General features: G+C 41.3%; 1 protein-coding gene across 4 annotated transcripts; it reads right to left on the reverse strand.

Moving 5' to 3' along the window:
- Positions 1-2,767: 2,767 nt before the first annotated feature.
- LOC148867813 (ADP-ribosylation factor-like) lies at positions 2,768-25,393 on the reverse strand. Of its 4 annotated transcripts, none has more exons than XR_016109430.1 (5): positions 25,117-25,393; positions 13,182-13,358; positions 12,537-12,607; positions 3,495-3,620; positions 2,768-3,341 (listed from the first exon to the last, which is right to left on the reverse strand). XR_016109430.1 is itself a non-coding variant. In XM_088975838.1 (4 exons), exons 2-4 carry the CDS (start codon positions 13,339-13,341, stop codon positions 3,273-3,275), a joined length of 300 nt encoding a protein of 99 aa, XP_088831964.1. In that variant the 5' UTR covers positions 13,342-13,358; positions 25,117-25,393; the 3' UTR covers positions 2,768-3,272. The 4 variants fall into 4 exon arrangements, 2 of the variants coding, with proteins under 2 accessions (XP_088831964.1, XP_088831965.1); XR_016109429.1 differs by having other exon boundaries at positions 3,442-3,620; XM_088975838.1 differs by lacking the exon at positions 3,495-3,620.
- Between the last annotated feature and the right edge of the window lie 85 nt (positions 25,394-25,478).

The following is a 25,478-nucleotide window of genomic DNA, read 5'->3' on the forward strand; positions in this document are numbered from 1 at the left end:
CCTAAGTCAATTGAGGAAGTACAAAAATTAATTGGCCGAATAGCCGCCTTGAACCGATTTATGTCCAAGTCGGACAGGCGATGCCTCTCATTTTTAAGTCCATTAAAAAGAACTAAGATTTTCAATGGACCGAAGAATGTTAGTTCACCTTTGACAAACTAAAAAAGTATTTAAGTTCACCACCTTTGTTAATCAAACTCGAGCCCAGGGACGAACATAAGCTCTATCTCTCTGCAAGTTATGAGATAGTCAGCTTTGTCCTTCTTAGGGAAGTAGAAAAGGTACAATGACCAGTATGTTATGTAAGTAAAGTACTACACACTTCTAAGACTAAGTACCTAGACATTGAAAAATTGGCCTTCGCGTTAGTGTTAGTAGACTAAAAGATAAGACCTTACTTTCAGGCCCACACTTTCGTGGTCTTAACCGACCGACCTCTGAGGCAAATTCTCTAGAAGCTCAAGGTCTCAGAGAAACGAAATGGGCAACCAAACTTAGTGAATATGATATCTGGTTTGAGCTGCGACCAACAATTAATGCGTAGGTCCTGGCAGATTTTGTTACCAAGTGTACCTTCAGCATGCCGACCCCTGGAGTTGTTGAGCTAGTAACCACTTTGGAGGCATCGACCAATGCAGCACCTGTCCTATTTTGGGAAGCCCCGACTAGGGATGAGGAGCCCTAGATCCTCTATGTGGACGGATTGTCCAACCAATACGGAAGTGGGGCTGGGCTGATCCTCTAGGGGCCGAGCAAGGTAAAGCTAGAATACGCCATCTGGTTTGCATTCTGAGATTCGAACAATGAAGCTGAATATGAGGCATTTATAGTCGGGCTGTCACTAGCGAAGGAAATCAGGGCTAAGCATCTTGTGGTGTGCAGTGACTCACAATTAGTAGTTAACCAAGTGAATGTAGTATGAGGCCCGGGAGCCCGCCATATCGGTCTACTTGGCCAAGGTATGGGATCTCCTGCCCAACTTCTACACTTGGCATATCCAACAGATCCCAAGATCAGAGAACTTGGAAGCCGACACACTCTCAAATTTGGCTAGCGCAATAGACTCTACAAAAAGGACTGTTTACATAGAAGACCTACCACACCCAACAATAGAAAGGGTGGCAGAAGAAGTCGTTCTTGTGCTAATGGTAGAGAAGAGCTGGATGGATTCACTTGTTGACTATCTGCGCCATGGGACCCTACCAAAAGAGCGTAATGCAATCTGGGGGGTACAGCGACAAGTAGCTCACTACGTGATCATAGGCGAGTAGTTGTACAGGAGATCATTCACGTTTCCTTATTTGTGATGTTTGTGCTAACTTAAAGCAGACCAAGTACTACGACAAATTCATGAAGGTCTCCGTAGAGGACAGTTGGGGGCAGGGCGCTCGCCCAAAAAGCGCTATGACAAGGCTACTATTGGCCCCCATTGAAGGCGGACGTGGTCGAACTAGTGCAAAAATGTGACAAGTGCCAGCAGCACACCAACATCCTACATCAACCTGTAATCAACCTAAAGTATCTCACTAGCCCATGGCCTTTCGCATAATGGGGAATCGACATACTTGGCCCCTTTCCACTAGCAACCAATTAGAGGAAGTTTTTAGTCGTGACAGTTGATTACTTTGTGAAATGGGTAGAGGTCGAGCCATTGGTGCCTATCACAGCTTGTAATGTGCAGAATTTTTTTCTAGAGAAACATCGTATGCAGATTTGGGCTACCAAAAGTACTAATCTCGAACAATCGTAAGCAATTTGAGGACATCAAATTCCAAAATTGGTGCATAGAGATGGGGGTACAACAGAACTTCACATCGGTCGCTCATCCTCAAGATAACGAGTTAGGTCGAGGTAACAAACAGGGTGATACTCTGCTGCTTTAAAGCTCGACTTTCCTGAGCTAAAGGTTTGTAGGTGGACAAGCTGCCTAGTGTCATATGAGCCTATTGAACAACTATTAAGACGGAAACCCGTGAAACACCTTTCAACCTGACATATGGAACTGAAGTTGTGATCCTAATTGAAATCGAAGTGCTGACCTTACGATCCAAGACTTATAATGAAGAGACTAATGAGGACGATCTATGGACCAACCTTGACTTAGTAGAAGAAGTTTGTAATCTTGCCTACATTCAGATTGTAGCATACCAACAGCGAGTGGTTCGGTATTATAACGCTCGAGTCAAGAAACACCAATTTAGAATTGGTGACCAAGTACTCAAAAAGGTTATGGTACCTGAGCCCGGTGTAGGAAAGCTAGGTCCAGACTAGGAAAGCCCTTGTAGAATCTTCAGAGTAATCGGTGAAAATGCATACGAACTTGAAAAACTAGAGGGGAAGCTAGTATCCTGCGCATGGAATATAGACAACTTGAGGAGATACTATTTGTTAAAGTGTTCCGAGCTATGTCCACAAATTTGTAAAATTTTACTAAGTATGAAAATAAAATCTAAGGGATGCTAAATTGCTTTTAGAACCAAGACATTTGGGCCGACCTCCCAGTAGCTTGGCCAAATGAAGCCTAAGGGATGCCAAATCACTTTTAGCAGGTCGACCTTCCAACATCTCGGCCAAATAAAACCTAAGGGATGCCAGATCGCTTTCAACACTAAGGCATTCGAGCCGACCTCCCAACAACTCGACCAAATGATACTTAAGGGGAATCCTGAATCACCTTTTGGCCCTAAGGCCCCTAAGCCGAATCACTTCTCCAGGTGTGCGACATAATATCTTAACAAGATTGAAATCTCATTGAAGATGCAACATGTATTAAAGCGAATTTCATTAAAGTTGTAGAGTATATACATAAAAAGCTCTCCAAAAGCATATTTGCCATAAAGGAGCACACAGGCTCCAAGAAGCATCTTACAAGAGCACATAGGCTCCTGGAAACACCAGCTGACAATAAAACATTTGACATCACGATTGACTTACTCTTCATCGCCACTCTACAGCTCGTCATCGACATCATCTGCCTCCTCACCCTCTTCTTTGTCGTCCTCCCCCTCTTCCTCATCAAGAGTTAAAGGCTCCTTGTGAACCAGCACCGCCAGCTTGTCCAACACATCTTTAACAGATACATTGCCAAAGCCAATATTTTCGTTATACTTCATCCGCCTCTCCTCTAACTGGCATTCTTAGGCAACAATGGTCTCCATGGCCTCGTTCAACTCGCATTGCATTACAACGCTCAACCTGATGAACCGTTGGTGATCTTCCTCAGTGCCGAGTTGAATCCCCTACATCTGAGATTGCAAAGCATCATTTTTTGCCTACAACTCACGTCTCACTCTCTGACCCGAGGTGACCTTATCCAACAGAACCTGACCCATAGTGTTGACCTACAAAAGAAGAAAATAATTGTTAGTACAAAGACCACAAAACAAGAGAACAGAAACTTCACCAAACCTGAAGGATGCACAAAATCATCCTAGCACCGACCTCGACAGGGTCCATACCGCAATAATACTGTACATCATCGGGGAGGAGCATACCTCTCCCCATTTGAAGGGCCACCTAGGGATCATGAAAGATGTCGAGCATGGAAACGTGGATGTTTAAAACGAAATGGGGTATGTCCAAGGGGTAAAGAACACGACATTCCTCTTGGCTGACCTGCACTGAAGAGGCGACAAGATCCATAGGACCTAATCAGCGTTCATAGGGTTGCCACCTCCCTCAAGGTCTACAACAAAGATAAGACCTTGTGTGTTATGGAAGTAATGTCTCTACAAGGGATGGATCTGAAATTCCCCCACACGGAAACAATGTACAAATAACCAAATTAACCAAGCAAAAAATAATTCTAGTCATACTTACATAGAATTTGGCAAATAGTGAAAGGTTTTACTTAAATCCATCAAGCAAAACAACCAACATGTTTTACTTTAACAACATTAAATAATAAATTAATCAAGATCAAATAGAAACAACATGGAAAAAGGGGGCCATAAACTTGTCTATAAATGTCAAGTGGGAACGTCCATTTCCTTGTGTGTGTGATCAAAATAAAGTTGGAAGGCCAAACAGTCCAAGTACATCTCGCTTATGAAAATGTTAAATGCTGATGGAGGAATCTCTAACTAGCAAAACACCATCCAAATAAATATTCATGCATACTTGTTAGTTTTGAATGTTGGCAAAAATTAGTATTCCCTTTGTATATGTTAAAAGAGAGGTTACAAGACTGACTAGCATTAACCCTTATGATTATGTTAATTGTAGCCTAGTTTCCATCCAGAACAAAACCGTTCATACACCAGAATCTTATAAACTATGTGTGCATGTCTTATCAATCATTAAAGGTGCCTCTAACTGTCAGTCACGACATGGATATTGTTTCCTTATGGTTAAAGAAACAATGGAATATTATGTGGTTTAAGTTGATCTAGCTTATGATTATGTTAAGTGTTGATGGTAAGACATATAATCAACACTAGACCATCCATACGCATGGTTTTCAAAGGCATAAGTAACTGCGCATAAATAAATCAAGATTATCACATTTTGATAGAGAAACATCCGAAACAAGATTGTTCATACACCAGTATCCTATAACTACATGTGTGCATGTTTTATTTCATAAGAGTGCCTTGAAACGTCAGCCGCAAAATGGATAGTGATTTTGTGTATGGCTGAAGAAACAATTGAATATGAGGTGGCTTAATTTGATCTAGCTTATGATTATGTTAAATGATGATGGTAAGACATAATCAGCACTAGACCGTCCATAAAAATGGTTTCCAAAGAAATAAATAACTAACTACACATAAATAAATCATGCTCACCACATTAATCGACAATGAAACATCCAGAACAAGAATGTTCATACACCAGTATCCTAACTACATGTGTGCAATTATTATCAAATGCAATATTCATAAAAGTGCCTTGAAATGTCAGCCACAACATAAATACTGTTTTCTTATATGACTAAAGAAAACAATAGAATATGAAGTGGTTTAATTTGATATAACTTATGATTATGTTAAGTTATGATGGTAAGACATTTTAATCAGCACTAGATCGTCCATAAGCGTGTTTTCCGAATAACTAACTACAAATAAATAAATCATGTTCACCCCATTAATTGACAGCGAAACGTCCAGAACAATACCATTCACACAACAGTATCGTGCATGTGTTATCAAATATAATCAGCATTAGATCATCCATAAGAGGTTTTCGAATAACTTACTACAAATAAATAAATAAATCATGTTCACCTCATTAATTGACAAAGAATCATCCAAAACAAGACTATTCATACACCATAACCTAACTACATGTGTGCATGTGTTATCAAATGTAATAATCATACAAGTGCCTTCAAATGTAAGCTATAACTTGGATAGTGTTCTCTCGTATGGATAAAGAAACAATGGAAGAAAACCATTTTTCAACCGATAGGGCCAATAGACATTGTTCCTGGTCATTGCATACTGCAAGTAAGGAGTGGTCAGGCTGGGGGGATGGTCTATTTGAAAGATAGTGGAAGATCGGAGACAGAATCAACCATAGGTTTAAATGCGAGAGGAGAGGTCAGGAAGCAACTGAGCAGGGGGGGGGGGGTCTTAGTGTTGGGGTTTGCTAAAGGCTGAGTGTCCTTCCTCGTGCGAGGGATCCATTTAAAGGGAAGATCCTAAGGTCTTAAAAGGAATGAGACAAAAACATTTATTCTCGATTGAGAAGAAGAATATTAGATATGTTATCAATCATTAAGGCTCCCTTTGGTTTGAGGGAAAGTTTGGGTGGGATGATGGGATGGGATGAGAAAGTGTGAAAATTTTGCTTTCCACCGTTTGGTTGTACAAGGGAAAATAATAGAAATTTTCATTTTCTCATGTTTGTTTTTTGAGAAAATTCATTTTCCCATATATATTTCCCTCTCATATTATGAATTAATAAAGTGAATTAAGGGTCAAATGGCCAAACTAGTTGATGTAATCCAACTTAACTATATTTTAGAATCATATTTTAATGATGTTGATTGTAATCATTACATTTGATACAGACCAATGATGGGCCCACGTCTTTTGAATTTCATATGGCAAGTTATAGCCCCATGCAACAACTAGTAGTCCTACTTTGCAAGTTACTGCAGTTTGACAATAGAGCTAAGTTAGATTCCTAATGATAAACATTCATTAATCAATAAAACTTAAGGCTTGTGTCATATGTGCGTCAAAAGGTTTTGCAAGCATTGGAATGATAGCTTAATGGCATAAGAGTGAACACTGGAGCGTTGGGATTAAAGTTTTGTAATTTTATTGGTAAACGAAATTTAGACTCATTCAAACATTTATATTTTGTTTGGACTCCCCACTTAAATCATTTCGATCTATTTAGTTTTGACCGTAGTAAGATGCAAAAGCATATCTAAGATGTTGGGTCTTTTCTTTGCATATTGCCAAAGACCACATTAATTATGGTTTCTTTGCATGTCAAACTCGCCACACATTTGATACAAATAAATTAAAAATAAAGGCCAAGAGATCCTAACCAAGGGTCGAAGTTTTAAGGCATCAAATCTATGAAAAGTCCATGCTTCAATTAATTTTATATTTAGGCTAGTTCTTCCTCTTAAACTAAAACAATCAAAAAATTCAAAAGTAGAATAGATGCCATTAAACTTGCAAATTTCAAAGATGTCAAAGCCTACATGTTTTTCCATCATCCAACTTCAAAACATCTGAATGATGATCTGGATGATAGGAATTGCATAATCTTGGCACTGTGGACTCTCTCTTGTAAAGGTTAGCCGGAATTATGGTACCGTTGAAAGGAAATTTTTGTAGCATTAAGAAATACACGGATGATGTACTGTTGTAAACTCAATCCAGTTTCAACATTCTTTCAAGGAAAAATAGCATCAAAGGCTGCAATTAAAACAACTTCCAGATCGGACCTGACAAGTATATATTAATAGTATCATCACACTAATAACATAGAATGGTGATCAGACAATATAAACACACACATAATATATATATATATATATATATATGTGTGTGTGTGTGTGTGTGTGCGCGTGTATGTGTTCTCATATCGTTCATATCGTTCCTTGACTGCCCCTACACACACCCCCCCTATTTTCAGCTTAGGTGACCCTACATTGTAGCATCTTCTCATATCGTTGCTTCCCTCTTCTTTTGAATGAAAGTTGTTATCAATTCCTCCATGTGGCAGAAAATAGGAGAAGTGATCTAGAAAAATGTTCAAATGATTTTTATATAAAACTTTTTTCTTGTCCAATGAAATGTGGTTCTGTGGCTACAGAATTCTTTCATCAGACATGTTTATAATTAAAATGGTTGTCTTAGCTCTTATTTATTGTCATTTAGATTATTTTAATTGTCAGAGATTTGTGTCAAGTTTGATTCAAATGTTATTTTGTCTAGTTTTAGAGAGAGATCTGTATGATGCAATATCAGTAATGTTTTTCTCAAAAAAAAAAAAAAAGTAATGCTTATGCAATATTTTAAAAGGCAGAGGAATAAGGCGAGATGCTAGAACTTTCTAGAGCATGGGTTGTAAGCTTTATAAGAACAAATATATAACCATGTGAATAGGACATTTTATATAAGAGTGCACATGAAAATCATAATGTAATTAATTACTAAAAGCTTAAAAAAATAAAGAAAAAAACCAATGTATTTTAGGCTTTGGGAGGCTGATTGTTTAAGGAGACTCGTAGGGCCTGTCTTATGGGAATAGGGGTCTCAAATCTGAATCGAAATGGCCCACTAAGATCAATTTACTGTTTATGGTGAATATTTAATACACTTCCCAATCAATAATTATTTTTATATTCACTCACTTGCACTAGTAAGTGATTACTATTTGGTAGGAATTCATGATCATATATTAAATAAAAATCTTGAAAAACACCATTCAATTCAGGAATCCATCCCCATAAAAGTTCAAACTATGTTCTCTCTAAAGAACAAAAAAACTAATGCAGACATGGAAGCAAGGAAAGAAATCATAAGTTTCTCTATATATCCAACACCAAGAGCTTTTTTTATTTTTTTTTATTTTGGGTGATTTGATTTGTTTTTTTTTTCCTTTTTCTTGTCAATCTGAGTTTTTTAATAGTTACATTCTGATGTGCTAATTTCTTAGGAATGGGATTGTGATCTTAAAGTGTCACAATAGTTTAAAGAGTCTTTTCTTCCCTTTTTTTAACCCAGAAATACTCCACAACCTCGGAGTGGATCCTTTTTTTAAAGGAATTTTATTAATTTAGAAAAATGGCATTTTTAAGAGATACAACTACTAGCACCCAATGAGCCGGTTCCATCATCAACCAATCATCATTGTAGATGAACCTTAGTTAGATGTTTAGCTAGCTTCAGAGTCACCTTCGACCTCCAACTGCCTTAAATTTGGATGTTTAGCTAGCTTTAGACCAGAACATCAGAAATTTCAGTTGTAAGGGAGTCTTCTAACCCTATCGGGCCTGCATAGAGAACTACTGAGAGAGAGCTACAATCTTAGTTAGATACTCAGATTCTAGGTGTGACAAAAATTAAAAACAGGGGTTATATTCTGACCAAAAATTAAAAACATATATACAGATAAATCTATCAATTCGGTTTCCTCTTCTAACCCCTGAAAAATCTACTCATTTGGTTCCCTCTTCTAACCCTAGATAAATCTACAGTAAATCTAGGAATGAAGTCAACACTTCGGAAGAACCAATCGGTTCCCTCTTTCTCTTTTTTGGCAATAGCTCCATTGTCTTTTTTGATCATGGTAGAGAAGGGTTCTGAAATCGAACCAAAAGAATAGGCAGTCTTGTTGGAAGTCACAATGGAAAAAAAATGCACACCATTGTAAATTGATCAAACCAGTAGTGATTTGATGATTGATTAACAAAAAAAAAAAAAATCAGAGAAATCCACGATACCTAACAAATAGCATCACTTCAAAATATGAAAGAAACAAAAAACCCCCTTCGTCACAGCACTGTAACGTGAATAAACCCCTATACTTGTGCATGTCCTGAAGAAGATGAAATGGAGCTTCTCCTTTGCTCGCTAAAACAAACTGTCCTACCAAATCTCCTAACAAATCTCACCTACACAAGGAGAATGGAGATTCTCCTTGTCGAAAATAGTGAAGAAGATGAAATGGGATCAGTCATTGCAGAGATTGGTGCAACTATGGTAAAAACATTCTTATCCACCAAAATATAGAAGAAAATATAGGAAATGGCTCGCCAAAGCAAGAGGAGTGTAGATCTGGTCTTACCTTTGCTTGATATCACCAAAGAAGTCGTTGGAGATACAACTATTGGAATGCTTGGCTGAAGGAAGAAGAAGACTCTCAAGTTTAGGCCTAACAAAGCCCAATAACTTTTCTCAATCGCATCTCACATTTTTCCTTTCTCACTGGGGTCGCACCATTTTGGTGGGATTCCATTTACTTATTTTTGGGGTCCTACTTCTCACTCTTTTCTCATCCCGTACCACTGTATCCCAACAATCAAATATGGGGAAAAGGTATCATTTAGGAATATTCCTCTTTTCCCATCCCTTTCCCTCAAACCAAACAAAGCCTAAGGGACGTTGCTAGGGTTTCGCCACATGTCCTTATGGGATCTCTCAAAGATTAACTTTCCTTTCTCCTAGAGATCCTCAAATAAAATTACACTGCAACCAAACATGGATAGTGTTTTTGTACATGGCTAAAGAAACAATTGAATATGAGGTGGTTTAATTTGATCTAGCTTATGATTATGTTAAGTGATGATGGTAAGACATTTAATCAACACTAGACCGTCCATAAGCATGGTTTCCGAAGAAATAAATAACCAACTACGCATAAATAAATCATGTTCACCACATTAATTGACAATGAAACATCAAGAACAAGAAAGTTCATACACCAGTATCTTGACTACATGTGTGCAATAATTATCAAATGCAATATTCATAAAAGTGCCTTGAAATGTAAGCCACAACATGAATACTATTTTCTTATATGACTAAAGAAAACAATGGAATATGAAGTGGCTTAATTTGATATAGCTTATGATTATGTTAAGCGATGATGGTAAGACATTTTAATCAACACTAGACCGTCCATAAGCATGGTTTCCGAATAACTAATTACACATAAATAAATCATGTTCACCACATTAATTGCAGTGAAACATCCAGAACAAGACTGTTCATACACCAGTATCCTAACTAGGTGTGCGCGTGTTATAAAATGTAATCATCATAAGAGTGCCTTGAAATGTGAGCCACAACATGGATAGTATTTTCTTGTATGGATAAAGAAACAACGAAATATGAGATGGCTTATTTGATCTAGCTTATGATTATGTTAAATGCTAATGGTAAGACACTTAATCACCACTAGACCGTCCATAACCAAGGTTCCCAAAGACATAAATAACTAACTATGCATAAATAAATCATAATCATCACATTAAATGACAGTGAAACATCCAGAACAAGACTGTTCATACACAAGTATATTATAACTACATGTGTCCATGTTTATCAATTGTACATTTCATAACAATGCCTTGAATGTTAGGCACAACATGGATATTATTTTCTTGTATGGTTAGAGAAACAATGGAATATGAGGTGGCTTAATTTGATCTAGCTTATAATTATGTTAAGTGATGATGGCAAGATATTTAATCAGCATTAGACCGTCCATAAACATGGCTTCTGAAGACATAAATAACTATGCATGAAAAAATAAAGATCATCACATTAATGTATCGTAAAACATAAACAAACAAGATTGTTCGTACACCAATATCGTAACTATATGTGTGCATGTCTTATCAAGTGTAATTATCAGTGTAATTATCATAAGAGTGCCTGGAAATGTCAACCACAACTTGGATAGTGTTTTCTTGTATGGCCAAAGAAATAATGGAATATGAAGTGGCTTAATTTTATCTAGCTTTATGATTATGTTAAGTGATGATGGTAAGTCATTTAATCAGCACTAGACCGTCCATAAGCATGGTTTCCAAAGACATAAGTAACTAACTATTAGCGGTGGCAATTGGGCGGGTTGGGTTGAGTTTCAACCCAATCCATCTAATCCGCCAACCCATTAATGATCCAGTTATATAAAATTAAATGGGCCGGATTCAACTTAAACCCGCTTTAATGCAATCCAACCCACCCAAACCCATTAAAATCTTATATGTATGTACTTTAAACAAAAAACTAACTCTCTTGGCAAATAAGTTGGTCATAGCTTGGTGGTAATAGTAGTTGCTATCTACACAAGTGGTGAAGGTTCCAATCACATTACATGCATATTATTTTTACACAAGTGGCAAAGCCATTTAACTATGTTCGGGTTTCGGGTTTGATCGAACCACTTAGACTCAAACCGGATAGACCAACTTGAACTATCTAATTGGATTGTCTTTGAGCTAATCACATCAAGGGTGGTTGAACTGTTTAGATCTGGATCGGTTGGATCGGACCAGACTGGACCGGTTCAATCAATAACGGATTGACTTGGATCGACCCATATCAGGTCCATGCACAGGTTCGGGGTCGAACCGACTGGCCCAAAGCAGTTATCAAATATAATTATCATAAGAGTGCTTTGAAACGTCAGCCACAACATTGATAGTGTTCTCTTGTACGGATAAAGAATAAATGGAATATGATATGGCTTAATCTGATCTAGCTTATGATTATGTTAAATGCTGATGGTAAAACATTTAATCAGCACTAGACCGTCCATAAGCATGGTTTCCGAAGACATAAATAACTAATTATGCATAAATAAATCATGATAATCAAATTAGTTGACAGTGAAACATCACAAGATTGTTCATACACCAGTTCCTACAACTAAGTGTGTGCAGGTGTTATCAATTATAATCATCATCAAAGTGCCTTGAAATGTTAGCCACAACATGGATAGTGTTTTCTTATATGACCAAAGAAACAATGGAATATGAGGTGGCTTAATTTGTTCTAGCTTATGATTATGTTAAGTGCTGATACTAAAACATTTAATCAGCACTAGACCGTCCATAAGCATGGTTTCCCAAGACATAACTATGCATAAATAAATCATGATGAACACATTAATTCACAGTGAAACATCTAAATAAAAGCTCCAGAATGCCAATTTTTGGTCATAAACGATTCTTTGAAATTTAAGTATATCCCTGACTTCACGAAGTTGCGCTCTTGTAAAAACTTTAAATACACAAGCACCAACGTAATCATGAACAAGTTCAAGGTGACCCACACAATACTAATTCATATACTATTTCATGTCTCTTAAACAATGTTTACTACACTGGGGCAACGAAAAGTTCCAATCCACAACTCAGGTGGACTAGGATTGTTTAGAAAATTTAAGAATCTAGACAATAATGATCCAAAGGCAATTTGGGATGATAGTTACAATCATCGGGAGCCTAAACATTTTCCTACTTAGGGTGCAAATTTACAGCCCAAGATTTCAACATAACCCTTAAATCAGGAGAGTCAAAACTCTTGCATAATTTAGCTTAATATAATCATACATACCTTGTCCTGACTACCTACATCCCAAACGGTGAAGCTAATGTTCTTATATTCTACAGTCTCCACATTAAACCCTGACCGGAAAAGGTTCATTAGTCCCAGTTAAGAGTTGAAATAATAGAAGCTTAATATAACATATGGATATTGGTGATCTAGTGGCTATCTAGCAGAGCAAGCATGCATAAAAAATCTGCTACATAGGCTTGAAATGTTAATTCTAATGGGCGAACAATCAGGTTTAGGCAAATGCATGCATTGTTAACCTGGAACATGATGTTTTATATCATCTAACAAAAAATGAACCACTTTCTCTAAAATTTCTAAATGTACATCTAGCAAGAAACTCAAAATCTCAAATTTGCATTCCCATGGTTGAAATTTAAATGAACGTGAATGAATGAGCAGTTGAACCCCCACACTGACAACTGAATTCACCAAACCAATCAAATGATAAAATGACACCTAATTATAATGAGGAAATTAACGTGATAAAAAGAATAATTAAACACAAGTGACAGGGATCTGTGAGAAAAAGTAGGACATACTTTTACACATTACATGGACAACCAGGCAGAGCATTCCCTCAAAAACCATACAGGAAAAAAAAACACCCTTGAAATCATTTAAATTGTAGGGTCAAAAACATACCAATGGTTGGAATTGTTGTGACAATCTCTCCCAACTTGAGTTTGTACAAAATGGTGGTTTTACCCATGGTCTTACCCGCAGCATCAAGACCCACCATAATTATGCGCATCTCTTTAATGGCAAAGATCCGACTAAAAGGCTCGGTGAAAGACAGCTCCATCTTTGTGTCTGATGGTTCTGCAGATTGCAATTTAGAAATTCATTCAAAAAAGCGGCATATTTATAAGAAAACCATTTTTCAATGGATAAGGCCGATAGGCATTGTTCTTGGTCATTGCATACATTCATAATATTGATGTTACTGAGGGCATTCTTGCAAGTAAAGAAAAACGTATACAGAATCCCTCACATAAAGTTTAAAGACCCAAACTTAACATAGGCATTTATGGTATTATGTGAATTAGTCAAGCAATGGTAGATTGGATATGTATTGTAATAATTGACTGGAATATTATCTAAAATTTTGCCAACAATATATCAGCACCACATTGTAGAGCACCTTATAGAGTGTGGTGTGGTTCAAACCATGTGATTTCAACAACACCACAGTGGAACCATGAATATTCAAACACACCACACCTTATGGAAATCACACTGCTTGATGATCCTTTGTATGAAACAGAATCATGTGATTAGCTAACTAATTTGTAAAGCTCTCAATATATACATCTAATGAAGAATGAAAGAGTAAAGATAAGCTATGATTTTTTTTTTCTTCCTGAGATAATAAGAAAAGAAACTTGAAGGCGTTGCTGCTTACGACATTACCATACTACTCTATCTATTGCAATAAAATCAAACAAGAAGAATGTAGTCCAAAGGGAAAATCAAATCAACCTTTATAAAGTAATGAATGTAACCTGAAAACCAAATATATTAACACAAACAAGAAGCCTCCATCGCAGAAAAGCAACAAATTCTTAAAACATATCATACAAGACCCAGAGTCGAGAACACGTGAACATCTCATGTACAGGTAGTAGGCAATCAGAAGGAAAACAATGCAACCATAGAAACTCAATCATAACGATCAAATATGTATCTCAACCCTATATATTTAAATGGAAAATAATAAGACAAAAATACCAAATCTCAGGGCCAAAATCCAAAAACAATAAAAAAAAACAGAGTCATCCACAAAGAGGCAGAGGGATGAAATTTAATTTTAAGAACCGAAGGTCATGAAATCTAACTACGTAGACATAAATCAAGCAGAAAGGTAGCAAATCCGTGCAACAAAATGGGGATTGGCCTGACCATGCAACAATTTCAATTATATAAAGGCCAAATCAAACCTTAATTTCACAAATCAATCAAGAAAAAACAGATTATTTGTTCTCTGAACTGAAAATATGAACCTAGAAGGTCTTGACAGGCAGATCAAATCTAAGCAGAAATCGGAACCGAAGGCTTCAAATATTAGAGAAAAATGCCATAAAAGCAGCAGCTAAGAACTAATGCAATTTATGTCCCATTGTCACATGGAAACTAATGAAAGTATTCTGTGAAATGGAGATCCCACAAGTACATTCTGAGAGCTTGCATAGGTATGGACATTTCTTCAAATATAACATTTATTTGGACTTCTACTAAATCACAACCAAGTTTCAACAGACAGGCTAGTTACATCCAAGAGAAAAGAAAGCCTTAGTGTAGATGTGATCTGATGGAGGGTGATTTGGCATGACCTAATAAGTAGAGGTCACGTGGACACGATCTGCCCGAAGGATGTCAACTCAGCGAAAAGAGCCCAGTCAGCAAAAGTTAGAGCTCGGGTATTCGGTCACCTCGGCCCAAAACCACCTAGACATAGAATCATCTCGGCATAAAGACACCTCGGCACCCAATTTAGTTCAGGGCCAAAAAACCAAAGTGCCAATTCGGGGCCAAAGAACTGAACCGCCACATAATCAACTCCAAAAGCTTCCCCAACGGACTCCGAATTCCCAGGGGGTAATTGATGGTGCACGATCTCAGGGGGGTAGTTCGGACCTAGTATAGGAATCTCGCACCAGGCTCCATCAAGAGCTGGGTGCAGTTTGCTGACCTGTTCACTGTGCATTTCATTACCAGCAAGAAATGCCCGAAGCTGCAAGAGAGCCTTTTGAACGTGGTTCAGAGGGAAGGAGAGTCAATCAGAAGCTACATCAAGCGCTTCAACGACACTTGCTTGCAGATACCGGACCTCGATCCAGCGATGAGTCTAACTACAGCAAAGAAAGGAATCACCCACAAAGAGTTTAAGTGGCATTTGGTAGCCAACAAACCAAAAAATTCACAGAGTTCCTTAAGTTGGTAGACCAGTTCATCGGTACCGAGGAGGAGATTAACCAGAAGACTGATAATCCATCGACTGAAAAGAGGAAGAGAGAGAATGAAGGGACGAGCAATAGTGGGCAGAAAAGAAAGAAGAGCAAGTCCCTGAGTAGGGGAAGAAACAAGTCAAGAAAAAAGTCCCGTGCGGCCACAAGTCAGGTCGACGTTCCAGGACTCTGCCGGTAGAGAAAACGAGCTATAAACCTCTGACTGCTAAGCGAGGAGAGATCTTAATGGCCATTAAGGACTCCTTTGTTAGATGGCCGCCTAGGCTAAGGGGAGACCCGGCGACAAGAAACCCAAATGTCTACTGTCATTTCCACTAAGATCATGGACACAACACGAAAAATTGCAGGAATCTCCGCGACAAGATCGAAGAGCTTATCCGTTGTGGGTACCTGAAGAATTACATCCTGCGAGAGGAGAGGGGGCAGGCAGACCGACAGGGGGACCAAAAGAGGAATGCCCCAGAGACTAGCAGGCAGAATGAGCAGCCACCTCAGCAGCTACCAGAGGAGAGGCCAATTCACGGAGTGATCAATATGATCACTGGCGGGTCCATCATTGCGGGATGTACATCAGCAGCTAGGAGGACTGCGGTCCGTGAATTGGAGAATGAAGGCGAAAACCCACCGAAGCGACCTCGGCTTGAGGAACCTATCTACTTCACTGAGGATGACACACGCGGGATTCAATATCCACACGATGCCTTAGTCGTGAAGCTCAGAATCAATGACTTTGAAGTGAAGAGGATCATGGTAGACTCAGGCAGCTCGATGGATATCCTCTTCAAGGAGACCTTTCAAGGAGACCTTCGATAACCTACAGCTATGTCAGAGCGACCTAAAACCAACAGTCGCACCCTTGGTAGGATTTAGCGGAGAAGAGGTCAGGCCCCTTGGTCGGGTCATAGTACAAGTGGAAGTAGGCACGTGGCCGAACATCGTACGATTCGAGCACACTTTCCTAGTGGTCGGGACGCCATCCACCTACAACGCGATCATAGGTCGACCTATCATGCACGTTCTACGTGCGATAGTGTCCACCTATTACTTAGCGATGAAGTTCACAACTGATTACGGAATGGGGGTCGTGCGAGGTGACCAGCTTGAATCCCGTAAATGTTACGTGGCCACTCTGAAAGGAAAAGAAAAACTAGTGGAGGATCTCGAGCTCAAACAACTAGCGGAACATACAGAGGAGCTAGCTGCCCCGACAGAAGAAACGGTCCACATACCAGTTCTGACACCGAACCGACCAGAACTCTTCAGACCGGTGCCACGATCAGCAAGCCACTTTGAACTCAACTACTAAGTTTTTTACTTAAAAATTTAGATGTTTTTGCTTGGTCCGCAGCAGAGATGCCCGAGATTGACCCTAAAATAATAACTCACAAGCTTAATGCCGACCCTTTAGTTAGGCCAGTAAGACAAAAGAAACACAACCTCGCCCTGGAATAATGGAGGGTAGTCGATGAGGAGGTCAAGAAGCTCATCGCGGCGGAATTTATCAAGGAAGTCCATTACTCGAGCTGGGTGGCCAACCCAGTTCTGGTGAAGAAGGCCAACGGCAAGTGGCACATGTGAGTCAACTACACCGACTTACAGAGCATGCCGAGAAGACTAGTGGACAGGACCTCGTGGCACGAGTTGCTGAATTTTCTGGATGCCTATTCCAGTTACAACCAAATTATGATGGATCCTGCTGACCAAGACAAAACCGCATTTGTAACTGAGCTCGGGCTATATTGTTATAAACTTATGCCCTTTGGTTTGAAAAATGCTGGGGCAACATTCCAACGCCTTGTAAATAAAGTTTTTGAGCCGTTGATCGGCAATAAAGTAGAATGTTATGTTGATGACATGGTCATGAAGACCCAGTTTTTGAACTCTTTGTTAAATGATTTAAATGACGTTAAGTGTGTCTTCAGAGTCACTTTGGGTAAGTTCCTGGGCAACATAGTCAACCGACGTGGCATCAAAGCCAACCCGGAAAAAATAAGGGCAATCCTAGATATGAGACCACCTCGGAAAACAAAGGAAGACCAAAGGTTGACTGGCCAGGTAGCTACCCTAAGCCGTTTCATGTCTAAATTGGCGGGCCAATGCCTACCCTTTTTTAAAGCAATAAAAAAGAGCAAGAATTTCGAATGGACCGAAGAGTGCCAACTCCCCTTTGACAAACTAAAAAGGTACCTAAGTACCACACTGGTTTTAACTCGACCCGAAGAAGGGGACGAATTAAAACTATACCTCTCCGCAAGTGACGAAGTAGTTAGTTCGATACTGATCAAAGAAGTAGATCGGGTCCAACGACCCACCTACTATGTTAGTAAAGATTTGCAGGATGTAGAGACTAGGTATCCGGAGATCGAGAAACTAGCATTCGCACTAGTCATAGCAGCCCGGAAACTACGCCTGTACTTCCAAGCCCACACTATCGTTATTCTCACCAACGGACCCCTAAGGCAGATTCTGCTCAAGCATGAGGTGTCTAGAAGATTAACGAAGTGGTCCATCAAGCTGAGCAAATACGACATCCAGTTCGAGCCACGACCAGCAATCAAAGCCCAAGTCTTGGCGGACTTCGTAGCAAAGTGCACGTTTAGCACGCCAGCCCCTAAACTAACTGAGCTCGCTCACACGTTAGAGGCATCAACCGGTGCGGCACCGAACCCGGTCAAAGTAGTACCGACTTGGGACGAGGAGCCCTGGATCCTCCACGTTGACGGCTCGTCCAACCAGCGAGGAAGCGGTGCGGAACTGATACTGTACGACCCAAGCGAGGTGAAGGTGGAGTATGCTCTACAGTTCGGATTCAAGGCATTGAACAACGAGGCAGAGTATGAAGTGTTGATTGTTGGGCTGAACATAGAAAATGAAATGCGAGCAAAGCACCTTATCGTATGCAGCGATTCACAACTGGTGGTCAACCAAGTCACTGGCGACTATGAAGCCCGCGACCAACTGATTGTCTTGCATAGCTTCAGCTCCTGTTTCATCAGGAAAATTCCGAGGTCAGAGAATGCTGAGGCCGACGCCTTATCACGTTTAGCGAGCATGAGCGACAACACTATGCGAACTGTGTACATAGAGGACCTACCTCGGTCCAACATTCTCAGGGGGGCAAAAGAGGTCGCTCCCGTGTTTCAAGCGGAACCAAGCTGGATTGACCCACTCGCCGATTACCTGCTTCACGGGACCCTACCTACAGAATGCAATGCAGCCCGAAGGGTAGAACGTCAATCAACTAGGTACGTCCTCCTAGACAGACGATTGTACAAGAGATCCTTCACGCTCCCCTACCTGTGCTACCTACGACCCTCAGAAGCTGAGCTCGTACTTTGCAACACCCATGAAGGCCTGTGCGGTGGACACTTAGGGGTAGAGCCCTTGCACAAAAGGTGCTAAGATAGGGCTACTATTGGCCCACAATGAAGGCAAATGCACTCAAGCTCGTCAAGAAGTGCGATAGATGTCAGAGGCATGCCAATATCCACCACCAACCTACTGCCGATTTGAAATACCCACCAGCCCGTGGCCCTTCGCCCAGTGGGGAATCGACATCTTTGGTCCTTTCCCGCTGGCAACCGGGCAGAGGAGGTTTCTGGTTGTGGTAGTAGATTACTTTACGAAGTGGGTGGAAGTCGAGCCCCTGGTAACCATCACAGCTCGTAGCATACAAAATTTCTTCTGGAGGAGCATAGTATGCCGCTTCAAACTACCCCGGGTGCTGATATTCGATAATGGGAAGCAGTTTGAAGATATCAAGTTTCAAAACTGGTGTGCTGAGATGGGGATTCAGCAAAACTTCACCTCGATAGCACACCCTCAAGCGAACGGACAGGCAAAAGTAACTAACAAGGCGATACTTCGCGGACTGAAAGCTCGCCTAGCCCGAGCAAAGGGATTATGGGTGGATGAGCTGCCTAGTGTCCTTTGGGCCTACCGAACTACTATCAAGACCGCAACGGGTGAAACTCCCTTCAACCTCATGTATGGTACAGAGGCGGTGATCCCAATAGAGATCGAGGTAGCCACATACTTAAGGAGGTGCAAGACCTAGCTTACATCTAGATTGCGGCATACTAGCAGAGAGTAGCTTGGTACTATAACGTCCGGGTGAAGAAGCGGCAATTTCATGTCGGCGACCTAGTTCTCCGGAAAGTTATGGTACCTGAGCCCGTCGTGGTTAAGCTCGGACTGAATTGGGAAGGTCCGTTCCGTGTAAGGTGGGTGTTCAGGGAAGGCACGTATGAGCTCGAGACAGGTACGTCGAGCATGAAACATCGACAACCTAAGAAGGTATTATTTATGAGTCCACGACTCCAATATAAAATTCCTTCCAAGTCCATGGAACCACCGAACTGGTAAAAAAGACGTCAAGCTGGAGAGAGGACAATGAGTCACTCCCAGAAGCCTAAGGGCCACGATGCTGAGCTGGTAGAAGATCTCAGTAATACAATAAGTCCTACTCGCCTCTTCGGCATAGGCAGACAAGTCTAGTCGCCTCTTCGGCATAGGCGCAACAAATCCCAGTTGCCTCTTCAGCTTGGGCAAGTGAGTAGCCCGTGCATAACAGGTTGGGTATATACCCTACAGTGTCCATCCACCTCGGCGTACAACAATACCGAGTAATTCCTACTTGGAGCCCAGCTCGTTAGCTCGGCACTTCGGGATAACCAATACTTAGAAATTTTTTTGCACACATAAGGCTTTTTTTGAATCACTATACTTAAGTAACAAAAGTTCCGAGTACATGGCAAAAAAAAAAAACAAAACAAAACAACATATAGAAAGGAAAGCAACCGCTACTACAACTGAGCTCAGAGGCTCGAGACATACACTATATACGAGGGGTCCAAGAAAAGAGGCAAGTTCAAACATCAGACTCTCCAGAATCTCCTCCAGTAGGTAGGTCGATCTCCATGTGGTCCTCCTCCACGTCGTCTCAACCTACCTCCTTTGACGGTCTCACTTCGAGGAGTTCATCATCACTTTCTCCCTTGAAGGAGTTAGGTTCCTTGTCGGCCTCCTTTGCCATCTTTGGAGTAACGGAAGGCATGGAGATGGATCCTAGGTTAAGCTCGGGAAGCTTATGTTGCACCAACCACCTACGAGCTTGAAGCCCGATCGATAAGAGCCGGAACCGTACTCAACTTGGAGGTTGTGCAACTTGGGGGACTCCTTGAACTCCTTGACGGCACGATCTCTTTCCTGAATCTTCACCTCCTGAATTGTTGTGTTGAAGATTTCGATGCGCTCCTTAATCATTGCATCAAGGTTTTCATTCTCCCGGTGGAGAGCTTCCTTCTCCCCCTTGAGCTTCTTCTTCTCCTCCGTTAGCAGTAGAATTAGCTCCTCTTGGCTCTGAGTTCCCTTTTTCGCCCTGAGAATGTCACCTCGAGCTAAGTCCAACTCACGGTAAAGCTTTCGAGCGTTCTCTTCGGCCTCCCAAGCTCGCTTCAAGTGGATCTCAGATTGATAGACTAGCGAGTGGATAGCAGAGTTCACCTAAAAAGGAAAGCAAGCGTAAGTATCATTGAGAAAAGGATAAGAAAATAGACGAAGAGGTAGGTTACCACCATGTAGTAGCTGGATGCTCTTCCTCCAAGCTAACTTGTTGGCATGTCGGCCTGCTCCGCGACCTCCGCAGGAAACACTATGTCTTTGCTTTTAAGGAGCCTGAGCCTCGGAGTCATTATGCTCTCCTTTGCTGAGGGGGGTTGAGGCTCGGGCACTGAAGCACCTTCGGGCTCGCGGGGTGGGTCTCCTCACCCTGATCTTCTTCCAGGTCAACAACCAAAGGATGGGGACAAACATCCTCCCCTGGGAGCTCGGTAGTGGTTGGCTCTGGCGCTGCAACTTCGGGTTTGGCCAGAACCAAAGAGGTAGCTTCCTCTCGACGGGACCTTTTCGAGGCCTTTCTCTTCTTCCCCTTCTGAACACTCTTCAAGAGGTTAGCGGCGTCGACACCCGTCATAGATCCTACAAAAAAAAGAAGAAAAAGAGACATTTTTTTCCAGTCAGCTACGAACTGGAGTAAGCGCAAATAAGAGAAAAAGAGAGAAGTAATGTGTGTGCCGAGGTAGAGGTCTACCAGGAGGACTCAGCCCAGCTCGCACAAGCTTCTCCTCAGCCAGGAAATCTTCCATCTCTAGGCCAAGGCCCCTCCAAAAATGGATGACTGCCCTGGTCTCTGCATCCAACCTCACCCCGGGGTCTTTAATGGCCACTCGCCAATGTATCGGGAATGGCCATCCTTCGGGGCTTCGAACAAAAAAATACCTTCTCTTCCAAGTCGATACCTTGTTTGGGTTACCGAACAAAACCTTGAACCCTGGGCGAGGTGAGATATATTAACTTTGTCGGTGTCGCTGAGCAGACAAGAAGAATTTTTCTTAATGGAACAAATCGAGCTAAAGGTATCTAGGGAGAGAGGTCGATTATACTCGGGGAAGAGTGAGATCGTACAAACAATAGTATGGATGGAGTTCGAGTGAAGCTAATCAATGGTGATGTTAAAAAACTTAGTAATTTCTATGATGAAAGGGTGGAGCGGGAAGCGCAACCCAGCTACAAGTTGCTCCTCAAAGGCCGCGAGCTCGTAATGGTCATGAACCCAAGGGTACTGACCCAAAGGCATGCTGACGAGCTATTAAGGACAGCAATCTGTCTAAGGTCATCGTGGAAGGACCGAAGTTGTCCGGATACTGACCTCGAGTAGAAGACGAAACCCCCTCTCCGAAGGTCAGCCGCTTTGCCTGAGGTTCAGGTTCCTCAAACCGAACTAGCCCAATGCCGGGTAAAGGCACTTCTACTAAAAAGTTCAAAGAGGAGCTCTCTATCAAAGAGCTAGCCTCACTAGTGGGAGCTGAGGACCGCACCTCAACACCCCTGGGCTCACTAGAATCACTAAGTAGCCTATCTGTGCTAACACTAGACATATTGGACAGAAAAAAGAAAAAGGAAAAGGGGACAACTAGCACAAGAAGACGAACTCACCAAATAAGGCAGTAACGACCTCGGACACAAGGGGAGAGAATAGCGAGCTGAAGGACTTCGATGCGATCTCAAGAAATCTCAGTAACATGATTTATGGTGAGGATAATGGGCCCTTCGGCCCCTATTTATAAATCCACCGCATCCGGCAATCAACGGTTGTGATCTGTATGATCCGACGACTCCCATGAAAACCGGTTGCACGCTACCTGAAGGCGAAATCGGTTGAGCGCGTCCTTTGACGTCAGCGAAGTTTATAAACAATGTGACGTCCGCACGTAGCCGAGACGCGATCTAGGTCACTTCCTGGTTGAGCCGAATGGTCGAATAGGTCCGACCAACGGTTCGCCCTCCATATCACCTAGACTTCGTACCAAATCCACCTGGGCTCGTCGTGAACTCCCCGTGTCGGGTCAGGACCCCTAGCACGAGGAGTGGGGGGCAATTGATGGAGGATGATTTGGCATGACCTAGTAAGTAGAGGTCATGTGGACGCGATCTGCCTGAAGGATGACAACTCAACGAAAAGAGCCCAGTCAACAAAAGTTAGAGCTCAGGTATTCAATCACCTCGGCGTAGAGTCATCTCGGCATAAAGGCACCTCGACACCCAATTTAGTTCAGGGCCAAAGAACCGAAGTACCAGTTTGGGGCCAAAGAACCAAAGCACCACGTAATCAACTCCAGAAGCTTGCCCAATAGACTCTGAATTTCTCAGGATCATGACGTCTAATAACAAGGCTCATCCTCACTCTGTTCGAATCGAAGGAAAGTGATAAACCTTATCAACTGGTGCATTGTTCTCCTTCGGAAACGGAACGGATCTCATCTATGCAACCCAGAGATCCCGGAGCCTTTTTCCTAAGATTCACGATTACTCAACTATATAAGGGCATCGATCCTCAAGGCGAAGGTACGCACGATTACTCACACTCAAGCTCTCTAGCATTCATACTTAGCTCGCAAACACATATACTGACTTAAGCATCGGAGCGACCTCACCGGGTCTTCCACCCCGGTCCCTCTGAGCATTGTTTTGCAGATTGATCCAGCTCGCCACGCGAGTATGCCCAGGCATTTCTCCAACTAGGAGCTTCCAGATCGCGCACCATCACGATCCATAATATTTGCCTCCAACTCTTTCCTTGGTGTATCCTCCAAAACTTCAGGTGGTATAACAATTAGGGTGAATCTAGAAAACCAAATTAAGTAGCTTTTTGAGTTCTAGCAAATTTAAATTGTTTGGGACAAACATGATACATGCTTCACCCCAGCAATGATGAGTTGTGTATGCATCAGTATTAAGAGGTGGAGGAAGTAGCTCCTTGAACTTGGCCATACTTCTGGCAAACTCTTTTACAACTAGTATCACTTGGCAAAAAACTCAACTACTGTAGAATATGGCTGATGTCCACTACGTAAATGAATACACAGAAAACATAGAAGGCATGAATTAGCCACATAACCTTTCTAGTTTCTACATGGAAGATAACCACTTTAAGGATATCTAGTAAACAGGGCCCTGTGTGGGACTATCTAGACAGAGATCAAGCCTCCCCTCTCAAATATGTGCTGGGAAAAGTGGAAAAGACCATAACAGATGATCAAGCCTATGAAACAACCTGGCTGATCTTACAAATCCCACACTGTCGAGCTGCTGGAATCAGATGATTAGCTCAGATGTAGTTGGTGTGCTTGTGTAATTATATACATGACAATGATATTGGGAATGAACGCTCCTTTCCTTGAAGAGATCTATACAGCATACTTTTTGGGGCTTGGCCCTTAACAGAATTCAACTACCTTTTTCAGGAAAAAAATATTTCATGAAACTATGGGCACCATTTTTGTTTGAACTGTTTTGATCATATGAGTGATATCAACTTTCCATGACCACACATGCTATCTCATAATTATATAGAAAAAGTAGATATTTCACTATACATCATTTCTTGTTCTTCTTGGCTACTAAAACCAGGAACACCCTAACAGATTAGAAGAGATTCACTTGGGAACGATATCTGCATTAATTTGTTCATTCATATACTCTTTTATGTATTCGTTAATCATTATTCACCTAATCACCACTAAGAAGGCCAATTTGTTAAGGTTGCCATGACCAACAAAAAGGTTGACAAGCAAATTTGTGGTTATATGTTAAAGTAATACCTATAAAATTAAGTTGTTAACAATCAAGTGCTAAGTACAATAGTTTTCCCATGCTGAGGAGGGAGGCAAGTATGTCTTCAAAGTAGAAACAAAGAACCCCAAACCCAATCCAATATATTCTCAATTTGAAGTAGTTCACCCAATTTAGAAACGACTTTCACTGGTCCTACTAAATTGACTAGAAGAATAATATCACAATGAAAGATTGTCTCGAATACGAGAGAGCTACATTGCATTCAAACTGAAATTGCAGTTCGGAACATGCAAGAATAGACTACAATGAAGGTTATGTAGATTAAAGTTGCTATGGCGTTGCTGAAAATGAGACCGGTAAGCCGACAAGAACTCGGCCAAAATTCTAACGGGTGAAAGGTTCTTTCTGGAACCTAACACCAAGAAGAGCCATGAACAGACAAACAGAGAGAGAGAGAGAAAAAGAGAGAGAAGTACCAGTGGAAGGCTTTCATGGGCTTGATGAGATTGACGAGATTGGCGTAACCCTTGATGGCTTGTTCTATCTTGCCGGATGGTATGTCATCCTTAAACTTCGCCAGTAGTATATGCTTCACCACTCTCTTCGCCTCCTCCATTGCCCTAAGAAACCCTTGTCTCTTGCCTCAATGCCTCCTGCGCGCCTCGTGTATCTTTGTCTCACACTCTCAACTTTCAGGAGTCGGGAGATGTTCCCGATACAAGACGGGGATGTGCTGCGGGACGTTGTGGGGGCAGTTTTGCGGGGAATGCAGCATTAACGTTTACGCAAAGAAAATTTGGGATTTACTCAGAGAGAGCACCTCACACTGTGGTGATGG

This window comes from Nelumbo lutea, chromosome 3 (assembly GCF_056320005.1).
Source record: "Nelumbo lutea isolate HS-2025 chromosome 3, American lotus-T2T, whole genome shotgun sequence".
Classification (NCBI taxonomy): Eukaryota; Viridiplantae; Streptophyta; class Magnoliopsida; order Proteales; family Nelumbonaceae; genus Nelumbo; species Nelumbo lutea.

Bases quoted from the DNA above. Each gene is read 5' to 3' on its own strand.
- LOC148867813 (XM_088975838.1), bottom strand. From the start codon at position 13,341: ATGGAGCTGTCTTTCACCGAGCCTTTTAGTCGGATCTTTGCCATTAAA. The intron at 12,608-13,181 runs GTATGTTTTTGA...TTTTCCGGTCAG, and splicing joins CACAACAATTCCAACCATTG to GGTTTAATGTGGAGACTGTA. The intron at 3,342-12,536 runs GTATGTATGATT...CTTCTTTTGTAG, and splicing joins ATGTAGGTAGTCAGGACAAG to GTCAACACTATGGGTCAGGT.